This window comes from Emydura macquarii, unplaced genomic scaffold, assembly GCF_026122565.2.
Source record: "Emydura macquarii macquarii isolate MOO-44397 ecotype Brisbane River unplaced genomic scaffold, CSIRO-AGI_Emac_v2 contig_378, whole genome shotgun sequence".
Classification (NCBI taxonomy): domain Eukaryota; kingdom Metazoa; phylum Chordata; order Testudines; family Chelidae; genus Emydura; species Emydura macquarii.
Window position 1 is genome coordinate 197,276 of NW_027130515.1, and position 12,451 is coordinate 209,726.

The following is a 12,451-nucleotide window of genomic DNA, read 5'->3' on the forward strand; positions in this document are numbered from 1 at the left end:
GCTGGCTGGCTGGCAGCCAGGGCTTCTGCTGCCAGCCCCATGCATTAATGGCCAACAGTTGTATCAAAATGTCTGGTTATCAAAAAAATTAGCAGGCATAACATAATACTTGTGTATTTATATTGTTCCAACAAATTTTTCTTAAACAAATAGCTTTTCCAAATTACCGCAATTAATAAAAGGTCCAGCAATTTTCCATGTCTTATCTGCAACTCAGCCACAATTATTTGACAATCATGTCGGGCCTTAATTATACTATTCTATTTTAAATTATTGTTTCAATCAATTTGCCAGGTACAGATATACGGCTTACTGGTCTGCAATTCCCCAGACTGCCCTTAGACCTTTTCTTAAATATAGGCACAACATAGCTGCTATCCTGCAGTCTCCTCAGATGGTAACTGTTTTTAATGAGAGATTACATATTTTTGCTAGGTGGCCTGGGATTACATTTTAAATCATCAGTTTGTTCCAGCATCTCTTCTTCTGATGCCTCAGTCTCTGATAGCACCTCGCTTTTATTGCCAGAAAAGAGCAGATTGAAGCAGGTATATCCAATATGCACTGCAGAGAAGACTGATGCAAAGAAACCATTCAGCTTCTCAGTAATATCCTTATACCTTTTGGCATTTCTAATACACATCTTACATTTCCCTGATGTAACTTATACTCACGTTTACTGACTTCACTAAGGTCAGATTTTCAAATTTTGGAAGATTTGTTTGGCTCAAATAGCCTCTCTAATGTGCCATTTAGCCATAGTGGTTTATCCCTGGGCTTCTTCATTCCCTTTTTGTTCATCAGTATACATGCCTTTTGAGACATAGCATTTTTATCAGTAACATCTATGTCATATCTATGGGTTTTTACTTCCTTTACTTTTAACTTCAGTCTTTTTGATTGGCCTTCGCATTTTATTGAAATCTCCCTTCCTAAAATTTAATGTCACTTTTTGATACCTTTCCTTCCCTTAGGACGCAGAACCTACCTAACTATAATGTGGTCACTATTACTTAGTGGCTCAACTATTACTCCTTCTTGAAGTAACTCGTGTGTTATTTAGGATTAAATAGAGAATAGCTTCTTCTATCGTGTGTTCTAGAACTATCTATTCCAAGAAGCAATCAATCATTTGAAGTGTCAAGAAATTGTTTCTCAAAACTTTGTCCTGCTGTGCTATTTTACCAGTTTATATGTGAGTGTTTGAAGTCATCATTCTGTTAATTTTATCAAAGAGACAGCAAAATCTATGCATGTGTCATAAATCAGCATAATATTTCAGGAAGCCATGAGAAATAAAGTAAATGCATTGTTGGCATATTCCGTACTTTTCCGTCAAGATGTTGGCAGAGATACCATAAATCTTCTAACAACTTCTACAGAAGAAAAAAAACAGACCTAGCACAGACATCTAGCTAGCAAAGAATGGGTGCAACATCTACTCACCTCAATAAATTTCTGGGTTCCAGCAGTAGGGATGCGCTGTGATAATCCTGACTGAGTCAAGACATCCAGCAGAAACTGACCCATGTTATGCAGGGGTCAGACTAAATGACTTAATGGCCCTGTTTTGCCTTAAAAATCTATGAATGTAATATTCATGGCCCATCAAGGTCAAAAACAGGATTTCTACCCATGAATTCCAAGCTGACATACCTGTGACATCCCATTTGTGACAGCAGGTCTCAACACAGATTTGTTCTGCCGGTTAATACATGGGCAGTTGGCTTTAATTCCCCATTTGCCTCGGGCTGCGTGCACCATGTCTCCTATATTGTAAAGCGCTAGAAAGAAAGTTACAAGTTTTAGTACTATAGGCCAATAAAAATCTAGGAAGCGAAGCCTTGACTGAACTTCAGGACAAGTTTATCCCCCACTCACAACAAGAATTCTAAATTTTAAGGCTTCATGATCAAGATGCATGTGTTAATCTGAGAGTATTGCATAACTCTGCTCACATAGGACTGGCTTTCAAAATCCAGTCAGAGATGCCATCGTAACACTGAAAATTTATATTTTCTTTCAGCAGACAAGAGCACTAGTACCTTCCACACAAATTAAAACTGCTTTTTGTTATTTTTTGAAAATACTTCTGAAAATTAAAACAAGATTCACGTACTTTGTATTCGCAAATCTTAGGAGCAGCATATCGGAAATGTTTTATCACCTTGTATTAGCAACTCATTTTCATCTCTTTTTTCCCAGCTTCCTCAATGTCTTTCCTCCCCATGTTACCTCCTCCCCAACCCCTCCCAAATAAGAAGACAGCTAGAAAACAGAACTATCACATAGCCTTTTCTCCTGCCACCCAAAAGAGGGAAGAAGATATCTAGAAACCAGAAGGAAACAGTTCAAGTATTACCTGTGCCAGGGATGATCTGTGTTGGCATAAGATTCTCCGGTTCATGGGACTGCCCCTTTGCACATTTCAACCATGAGAAAACCTCCTCGTCACCAATCTCCTCTGTCTCTGAAATGGACAGAACCAGATCTGTTACTACCTGCAAAAGTCACTGAAGCTTTACAGTGTAACAGGATGTTTCTGTAGGCATTTCTTCACTGCAACCGTTATCTCAAGTTAGGCTTGATTTACACTTAAAATTTATATAGACAACTACATTTCTGGGTGGGGGGGAGAGGGCATTTTTCATACGTTGAGTGACATAGTATGCTGACCTAGCCCCTGGTGTAGGCAAGCCTAGGTAGACAAAAGAATGTTTCCATCAACTGAACCACCATCATTTAGGGAGGTGGATTACCTAAAGTGACAGAAAAACTCCTTCTGTAACTGTAGGAAGCGTCCACATGACAGCTGTACAAAAGCATTGCTACAGTACCATAGTTGTGCTGCTGTAACAAACCCTGAATACACTGGAGTCACTCCATGCCAGCTAGCCTAACTTGCCTACCCTGCTTGAGCAACCAACTACAGAACACCCAAGTTACAGAGAGTGATTTAATTAGCAGCTGCTGAGCTGTTTTAACTCAAGCTGCTGAATCCCCACAACATTACTAGCTATATTGCACTTCAAACCTTTTTACCCCCAGGAACCAGCTGGCTTGAGCTTAAAGCACTATGTAAGCTAGATATTTCTGTATGTGAAAAGAAGTCTGGTTAGGGGCAAAGCTAAATTATGCCCTGAGCTAACAATGCAGTGAAGACCAGCTCTATGTCACTATTGTTGCTTTAGTTTAATCTCAGAGCTACAAAGAACAATGGATTAACCACCACTCACTTTTAGTGAAAATGGAAGTTGTGAAATGGTAACTCAGGGATCTGCAGTAAAAATCAACATGCATTACAAAACCTACATCAACTTTCTGGCTCCCACATCATCCATTCAATCCACACAAAAACAAAGCTGCTACATCATGTTGCTTGTCTATGGCTCTGATTATATCACACCCTTTGGATACTTCCAGCTTCTTAGTCTAATATTTAAAGCTCTTCATATTCTATCCCTTGCTCCTTATTGTTTTTATCCCCCATTCCTTCAGTCAAATGATTCCCCGCCTTGTCCATCCATTTGTCCACTTCTCCCCTGTTGCACCTTACACAGAGAATGCCTTCTTTGAACTGATCCGCAAATCAGCTACACTTTCCATCTTCAAATCTCTCAAAATCTACTTCTCCCATGATGCCTACCAGATGCCAGCCAACAAATAATGACTAGGTTAAAAGGCAGTCTGTGAGACAAGCCTCATTCTGAGCCATCAAGTTGTGCCCACCTTATTAGCCTATATAACTGCATTAACTTATAATTACCCCCACTCTTTTATCTCCCATTTCATACTCCACTTACAGCATCTCATCTTAAATTAAATTCTAAAATCTTTTGGATAGGGATTACACGTTTTGTCTGTTTGTATAGCACCTACCACAAAAGAGACCTGATTCTAATTGAAGCCTTTAAACTCTACTTCAATACAAACGTATATATGAAATTATTTTAATTATTTATGCTTTTTTATTAAGTGTGAGAAGAATGCATATTCAATAAAGGTACTAAGCAAATCATACCTTGGAACAGCCACACACAAAATCTGATTGTCTAACCTTGATAGACACTGAAATAATTCATACTTCACTCTCCACACACTAAGAGAATGGGCATCTCCTACAAGCCCAGAAATAAAAGGAAAGAATATCCTATCACAAATAGGATGTTATCATCCTTTGTGACTTCAGGAATAAAACTCCAGCACAATGCAAAAGTAATCACTAGAAACAGAAATGATTATACTCAACTGGATCTGCGGTACACCTAGCCCAATAACTTCCCTCCAAAGGCGGTCATTACGATTCTTCAGAAAAAGTTGCAAAATATCCTGTACAAGGCAACTATAGAAGATTCTGCCCACAGACCGTTTCTTGCTAACCCCCTCACAGTTAAGCGATAATTTGTACTCTAAACCTTCAGGGATTATATTCCTTCCAAAACTCTAACAGATTAAAATAAATAAATAAAAATCAGCTCTCGGCCTCATGGACTTGTGGCAATGAGCTTCACAGGCTAATTTTGTGTTATATAAAAAAATATTTCCTCTTATCCATTTTAAATTTGTTGCCTTTAAATTTCAATTTGTTTTAGAGAAGAGCTAGTAGGCCCTGCTTTCCCTGATCATCCTATTTCATATGAGAAGACAACCCATTCCAGTTCTTCACCAGCCTCCTTGTGAAAAAAATTTTCCTCATATACAAGACCTCCCCCATTGCAACTTGAGACCATTGCTCCTAGTTCTGTCATCTACTTCCATTGAGAACAGCCTAGCTCCATCCTCCCTGGAATCCCCTTTCAAGTAGCTAAAAGATGCTATCAAATCTCCCCTCATTTCTCTCTTCTTCAGATTAAGTAAACTAGTTCCCTCAGCCTCTCCTCATAAATTATATACTCCAACCCCTAAACATTTTTGCTGCCCTCCTCTGGACTCTCTCCAATTTGTCCACATCCTTTCTGTAGTGGGGGCCTTAAAACTGGACACAATACTCCAAATGTGGCCTTACCAGTGCTGAACAGAGGGGAAGAATCACTTCCCTCGAAATGCTGGCAATGCTCCTACTAATGCAGCCCAATATGCTATTAGCCTTCTTGGCAACCAGGGCACACGCTGACTCATATCCAGCTTCTTGTCCACTGTAACCCCCAGGTCCTTTTCTGCAGAACTGCTGCCTAGCCAGTTGGTCCCCCGTCTGTAGCAGTGCATGGGATTCTTCCATCCTAAGTGCAGTACTCTGCACTTGTGATGTTGAATCTTTTTTTTGCCCAATCCGTCAGTTTTTCTATGTCACTCAGGATCCTATCCCTACCCTCCAGTGTATCTACCACTCCCCACCCCCCAGCTTAGTGTCATTTGCAAACTAGCAGAGGGTGCAATCTACCCCATCCTCCAGATCAATAATGAAGATGTTGAATAAAACTAGTCCCAGCACCAACCCCTAGGGCAGTGTTTCTCAATTAAATTTGGCCACGGAACCCTTTTTAACTTCTGCGGGGCCATGCGATACCGCACCGCCGAAAAGGAGATGTCCCGGATTTTTCAGCGGAGGGTATCGGCTGTTTTCGGCAGCGCTTGCTGTCAGCTGTTCAGCGGCGCTGTCAGCTGTTCGGCGGCACGTGCTGTCAGCTGTTTCTGGCAGCACGATTTCAATTATTCGCGGAACCCTGAAATTCATCTCGCGGAACCCCAGGGTTCCACGGAACACCAATTGAGAAACACTGCCCTAAGGTACTCTGCTTGTTACTGGCTGCCAGCTAGACATCGAGCTGTTGATCACTATGTGTTGAGCCCAATGATCTAGCCAGCTTTCTAGCCATCTTATAGTCCATTCATCCAGCCCATACATCTTAACTTGATAAGAATATTGTGGGAGACCATATCAAAAGCTTTGCTAAAGTCAAGGTATATCATGTCCACCACTTTCCCCATCCACAGAGCCAGTCATCTCATCAGAGAAGGCAATCAGGTTGGTCAGGCATTACTTGCCCTTGGTGAATACATGCTGACTGTTCCTGATCACCTTGCTCTCTTCCAAGTGCCTCAAAATGGATATCTTGAGGACCTGCTCCATGATTTTTCTGAGGACCGAGGTGAGGCTGACCAGTCTAATTCCCAGATTCCTCCTCCTCCTCTTTTTTTGAAGATGGGCACTATATTTGCCTTTTTCCATTCATCTGGGACCTCCCCCAATCGCCACAAGTTTTCAGATATAATGGCTAATGGCTCCGCAATCACATCAGCCAACAACCTCAGCACCCTCGGATGCATTGCTTCCAGTCCCATTAACTTGTGCATGTCTAGCTTTTTTAAATAGTCCTGAATCTGTTCCTTCAGCAATGAGGGCTGCTCACCTCCTCCCCATTCTGTGCTACCCAGTACAGTAGTCTGGGAGCTGACCTTGTCTGTGAAGACAAAGGCCAAAAAAAAAAAAAAAAAAAAAAAAAAAAGCATTGAGTACTTCAGCTTTTTCCACACCATCTGTCACTAGGTTCCCCCTCCCCTTGCCATTCTGTAAGGGGCCCACACTTTCCCCGACCTTCTTCTTGTTGCTAACATACCTGTAGAAACCCTTCTTGTTACCCTTCACGCCCCTTGCTAGCTACAACTCCAATTGTGCTCTGGCCTTCCTGATGTCACTCCTGCATGCTTGAGCAGTATTCTTATACTTCTCCCTAGTCATCTGTCCAAGCTTCCACTTCTTGTAACCTCCTTTTTGTGTTTAAGCTCCCTGAAGACTTCTTTGTTAAGCCAAGCTGGTTGGATGCCTTATCTGCTATTCTTTCTGCACATCAGGATACTTTGTTCCTGTGCCCTCAATAAAGTTTCTGTAAAATAAAGCCAGCTCTCTTGGACTCCTTTCCCCCTCATATTAGCCTCCCAGGGGATCCTGCCCAGCAGCTCCCTGAAGGAGTCAAAGTCTGCTTTTCTGAAGTTCAGGGTCCGTATCCTGCTGTTTTCCTTTCTTCCTTTTGTCAGGATCCTGAACTCGACCATCTCACGGTCACTGCTGCCCAGTGCTACCTCTATAAATACGTTGTGGATAAACACCAGGGAGGGTGAAGAGCTATTTAAGCTCAAGAAAAATATTGGCACAAGAACAAATGAGTATAAACTGGCCATGAAAAAGTTCAACCTTGAAATTAAAAGGCTTATAACCATCAGGAGTGAGGTTCTGGAACAGCCTCCCAAGAGGAGTTGTGGGGGAAACCATTAGTTTTAAGAGAAAGAGCTAGACAAATGTATGAGTGGGACTGTATGATGGTGTTGCTTGTGATGTTGGGAGGCAGGGCTCAGAAGTCCTGGAGGTCTCTTCCATTTTATGTCTTATGCCTCAAAAGCTCATGCTTAAGCCAGTCACCTGAGGGATCAGGAGGGATTTCCCCCCCCACAATGTGTCCTGTTGTGGGAAGTGTTTTTTGGTCTCCTTTCTCTGAAGCACCAGATATGGCCACAGCTGGACATGGGACTTTGGAGGTGGCATCAAACATTCTCTTGCTAATGTGCTCAGGGTCTAACTGTTCGCCATATATAGGGTCAGGAAGGAATATTCCCCCAGGAGATGTTTTCACCTTCCTCCGCAACATGTGGGTCACTTGACAGGATTATTGAGTATAAACTCCATTCATTCCCTTACTCTGCAGAGACCTCAGGCACTGGTGTACCTTGGACCCTCCTATTCTCTGCCTTGGCACATAATAGTTTAGTTTCCTGTGGGCTGTAATATTTTGGTCTAATTTTGGTTGTTGGGTTTAGTGTGCAGGTCCTGGTTGGTGCTAGTGGCCTGTGATATACAAAGGACAAATCAGATGATCTGGTAGTCTCTTCTGGCCTTAAACTGTATGTCACTCTACAACTTTTAAAGGCTCATACTTGCTGTTATGTCAAATGAAGCAGATTACTTTGATTCTTCTATACAACAGCAACTTTACTTTCCTGCCAGGAAGTAGGATTAAAATAGCAGTCCTCAATGAGATAACTCCTCTATTCACTGTATTGTACAACCAAAATATATTTGTGGGATTTTGAAGATTCTCTTAATATACTCTTTAAGAATATTTCTTCATCAACAATTTTTAAGACATGTTCTTGAGGTGATAAATATTAATTCTCTTATGTGAGGCTTAAGAATTAAGACAACTTTGTCTTCAAAGAAAGATACAGAAATTAGCCTTATAGTCTTTGAAGTAATCTGTCAGGTGCATCCACTGGAACCTTCCTGAAGTACGACCTTACTGCCATGATGAACTGAATATTAGGAAACTCCCCCAAATGGGTCAGCCCAGTGGTCCTCAGCTAGCTCAGTATCCTGTCTTCCGGCAGTGGCCAGTGCCAGAGACTTCAGAGGGAACGAAGAAAGCAGGGCAATTATCGAGTGATCCATCCCATTGTCAGTCCCAGATTCTGGCAGTCAGAGGGGACTCCCACCCCAGCGCCAGTTCTCATACATCTCTAACCCCCTTAAAAAAAACGCTACTCTCCTATCCACAGTCCCTGAAGACACATGAACCCAACTAAGGCATCCTCTCTTTTCTGGCTTCACTGTCAGGTCAAGAACAGGCAGGGAGAAACAGTCTGTACCATCCATACAGTCTGAAGAATAGGGAAGATAGGATGGCAACAGAGGAGGACAAGGCAGAACAGAAAAAACCTCCAATGTGCACTTCCCCCTCTCTGTCAAAGCCCTCCAGCCTCTCCCATCAGCACTCCCCAACTTAAAAACCCCAGCCAATTCCCAGGAAACGAGCTGGTTAAAGGGGTTGGATAAAAATGGTACTCACCGCTACGTGGACGGTTTTTCCTCAGTCGGTAACAATCCAGGCAGACTCCAAAACCACATTTGCGACAAACCCAGTGAATATTGAAAAGGGTAGTCTCACATACATCGCACATCTCCCTCACACCACGGACTGCTCGCTTCCAGGCTACTTTCTCTACAAAAAGAAAGAGGAACATTTCAGGAATGAATGCTCTGATAACGAATTGTACAGCTCACTATGTAACCCCACATGGTATCAAGCACAGGAATCTTCACTAAAGTATGTCGCCATGCAAAAGCTATTTGGGAGTATTGAAGGAGACCTGTGGGCAGCACAAGCTTCAAACAGTGCTTTAATTCCATTTCTCCCAAGTTAAGTTTTTAATAAAAGTAAAATTTTTAATGAAATAAATACTACTGGGAATTGGGTGATTATGGGAGACTTCAACTTCTCAGATATAGACTGAAGGACAAGTGCTAGTAGTAGGGCCCAGATTTTCCTGGATATGATAGCTGACAGGTTCCTTCACCAAATAGTTACTGAACCAACAAGAGGATGCCATTTTAAATTTGGTATTGGCGAGTAGTGAGGACCTCACAGAAGAACTAGTTGTAGCGGACAGCTTTGGTTTGAGCGACCATGAGCTAATTCAGTTCAAACTAAATGGAAGGATAAACAAAAACAGATCTGTAACTAGGGTCTTTGACTTCAAAAGGGCTATCTTTAAAAAATGAAGGGAATTAGTTGGGGAAGTGGACTGGACTGAAGAACTCATGGATCTAAAGGCAGAGGAGGCTTGGAATTACTTCAAGTCAAAGTTGCAAGAACTATCTGAAGCCTGTATCCCAAGGAAAGGGAAAAAATTCATAGGTAAGCATTGTAGAACAAGCTGGATGAGTAAACATCTCAGACAGGTCATTAAGACAAAGCAGAAAGCCTACAAAGAGTGGAAGATGAGAGGGATCAGCAAGGAAAGCTACCTCTTGGAGGTCAGAACACGTAGAGAGAAAGTGAGACAGGCCAAAAGCCAAGTAGAGTAGGACCTTGCAAAACGAATTAAAATCAATAGTAAAAGGTTTTATAGGCATATAAACAGGAAGAAAACAAAGAAAGAAGAAGTAGGACCACTAAGAACTGAGGACGGGGTGGAGGTTAAGGATAATCTAGACATGGCTGAATATGTGAACAAATATTTTGCCTCCGTTTTTAATGAGGCTAATGAAGAGCTTGGGAATAGTGGCAGGGTGGCTAATGGGAATGAGGATATGGAGGTAGAAATTACCACATCCGAGGTAGAAGACAAACTCGAACAGCTTAATGGGACTAAATCAGGGCCGGACAATCTCCATCCAAGAACATTAAAGGAACGCACACATGAAATTGCAAGCCCATCATCAGGGATTTTTTAATGAATCTGTAAACTCAGGGGCTGCACCGTATGACTGGAGAATTGCTAACATAATTCCTCTTTTTAAGAAAGGGAAAAAAAATGATCCAGGTAACTATAGGCATTAGTTTGACCTCAGTATGCAAGGTCTTGGAAAAAATTTTAAAGAGAAAGTAGTTAAAGACATCGAGGTTAATGGTAATTGGAACAAAATACAACATAGATTTACAAAAGGTAGATCATGCCAGACCAACCTGATCTCCTTCTTTGAGAAGATAACAGATTTCTTAGACAAAGGGAATGCAGTGGATCTGATTTACCTAGACTTCAATAAGACATTTGATACAGTTCCACATGAGGAATTATTAGTTAAATTGGAAAAGATGAAGATTAATATGAAAACTGAAAGGTGGCTAAGGAACTGGTTAAAGAGGAGACTACAATGGGTCATATTGAAAGATGAACTGTCAGGCTGAAGGCAAGTTACTAGTGGAGTTCTTCAGAAGATTGGTCCCAAGACTGATCCATTTAACCTTTTTATTACTGACCTTGGCCCTAATAAAGTTTGCGGATGACACAAAATTGGGAGGTATTGCTAATACAGAGAAGGACTGGGATATCATACAAGATGATCTGGATGACCTTATAAACTGGAGTATTAGTAATAGGATGAAATTTAATAGTGGAAAGTGCAAGATCATGCATTTAGGGACAAAAATTTTTTTGCTATAAACTGGAGATGCATCAGTTGGAAATGACAGAGGAGGAGAAGGACCTGTGCGTATTGGTTGATCACAGGATGACTATGAGCCACCAATGTGACGTGACTGTGAAAAAAGTTAATGTGGTCCTAGGATGCATCAGGTGAGGTATTTCCAATAGAGATAGGAAGGTGTTAGTAGCATTATACAAGGCGCTGGTGAGACTTCATCTGGAATGCTATGTGCAGTTCTGGTCTCCCATGTTTAGGAAACATGAATTCAAACTGGAACAGGTACAGAGAAAGGCTACTAGGATAATCCGAGGAATAGAAAATCTGTTTTATGAGAGGAGACTCAGAGCTTGGCTTATTTAGCTTAACCAAAGAAGGCTGAGGGGAGATATAATTGTTCTCTAAAAATATATCAGGGGATAAATACCAAGGAGGGAGAGGAATTATTTAAGTTCAGCACCAATGTGGACACAAGAACTAATGAATATAAAGTGGTCATCAGGAAGTTTAGACTTGAAATTAGACAAAGGTTTCCAACCATCAGAATGAAGTTCTGGAACAGCCTTCCAAGGGGAGCAGTGAGGGCAAAAAACCTAGCTGGCTTCAAGACTGAGCTTGATAAATTTATGGAGGGGATGGTATGATGGGACAGCTTAATTTGGCAAATTAACTGATCTTTGACTACTAGCAGTAAATATGCCCAGTGGCCTGTGATGGGATATTAGATGGGGTGTGTTCTGAGTTACAGGCAGAGAGAATTCTCTCTGCCTGTCTGGCTGGTGAGTCTTGCCCAAATGCTCAGGGTTTAGCCGATCGCCGTATTTGGGGTCAGGAAGGAATTTTCCCCCAGGGCAGATTGGCATAGGTCCTGGGGGTTTTTCACCTTCCACTGCAGCATGGGGCACAGGGTTATTTTGTGTTATTCACAGAGAGAATTTACAGAAACTACTGTGAAACTAGAAAACCTTAATTAGTTACTATCTGTGAATAAAGTTTTAAAGACCTCTATAAATGACAAGCATACGGTGTTAGTAATTTATAATAGACCTACCAGTTCTCTGGGTTTTCAGACTGACAGATCTGTAGGGAAAATTCCCTCCAATTGGCTATTTTTTCCCCTTTCCCTATGGCCATATACCCATGTGATGGGTTAAACCCACTATATCAACAGGAAACCTCTCCACAGGAATAGAGCTTCTCCTTGTGCTGGCAGTGCTGGATACAGCATAGCTCAGTCTGCAAGCACACCAGGCCCTCTTGGGTGGAGGAGGTGGCATCCCTTCCCTTGCAGATCCTGGTGCTCTTGCAGGATGGGGAGGGAGGAAGAGGGGTGCACAACTGGGCCACCTCCTAAAGATAGCTGGATGGGAGGATATAGGCCTTCACATAGGAGAAGAGATATGTATAGCAACAGGCAGCACATCAAAGGCAATGCATGACAAAGGCAGACACTGTGGAGGAGATGGGAGACACACCAGGCAGCAGCCACATTTGTTTCAGGTTGGATGCATTTGTTCTGGTTTTTTTGGTGGGGGGAGGAAGGGGTGACAATTCCAGGAACCCTACCAGTGAGATCCCAGTCAGTGGATTAGGCAA

At 41.9% G+C, this 12,451-nt stretch overlaps 1 protein-coding gene across 3 annotated transcripts in view; it reads right to left on the reverse strand.

The window, feature by feature from the left end:
- The window catches only part of KDM3B (lysine demethylase 3B), a 94,243-nt gene that overhangs the window by 27,724 nt on the left and 54,068 nt on the right, over window positions 1-12,451 (reverse strand). For all 3 annotated transcript variants that reach the window (XM_067534754.1, XM_067534746.1, XM_067534737.1), the window contains 3 exons: window positions 8,778-8,930; window positions 2,363-2,470; window positions 1,657-1,784 (listed from right to left, as the gene is read on the reverse strand). In XM_067534754.1, the coding sequence (XP_067390855.1) occupies window positions 1,657-1,784; window positions 2,363-2,470; window positions 8,778-8,930 (389 nt within the window). The remainder of the gene's footprint in view (window positions 1-1,656; window positions 1,785-2,362; window positions 2,471-8,777; window positions 8,931-12,451) is intronic.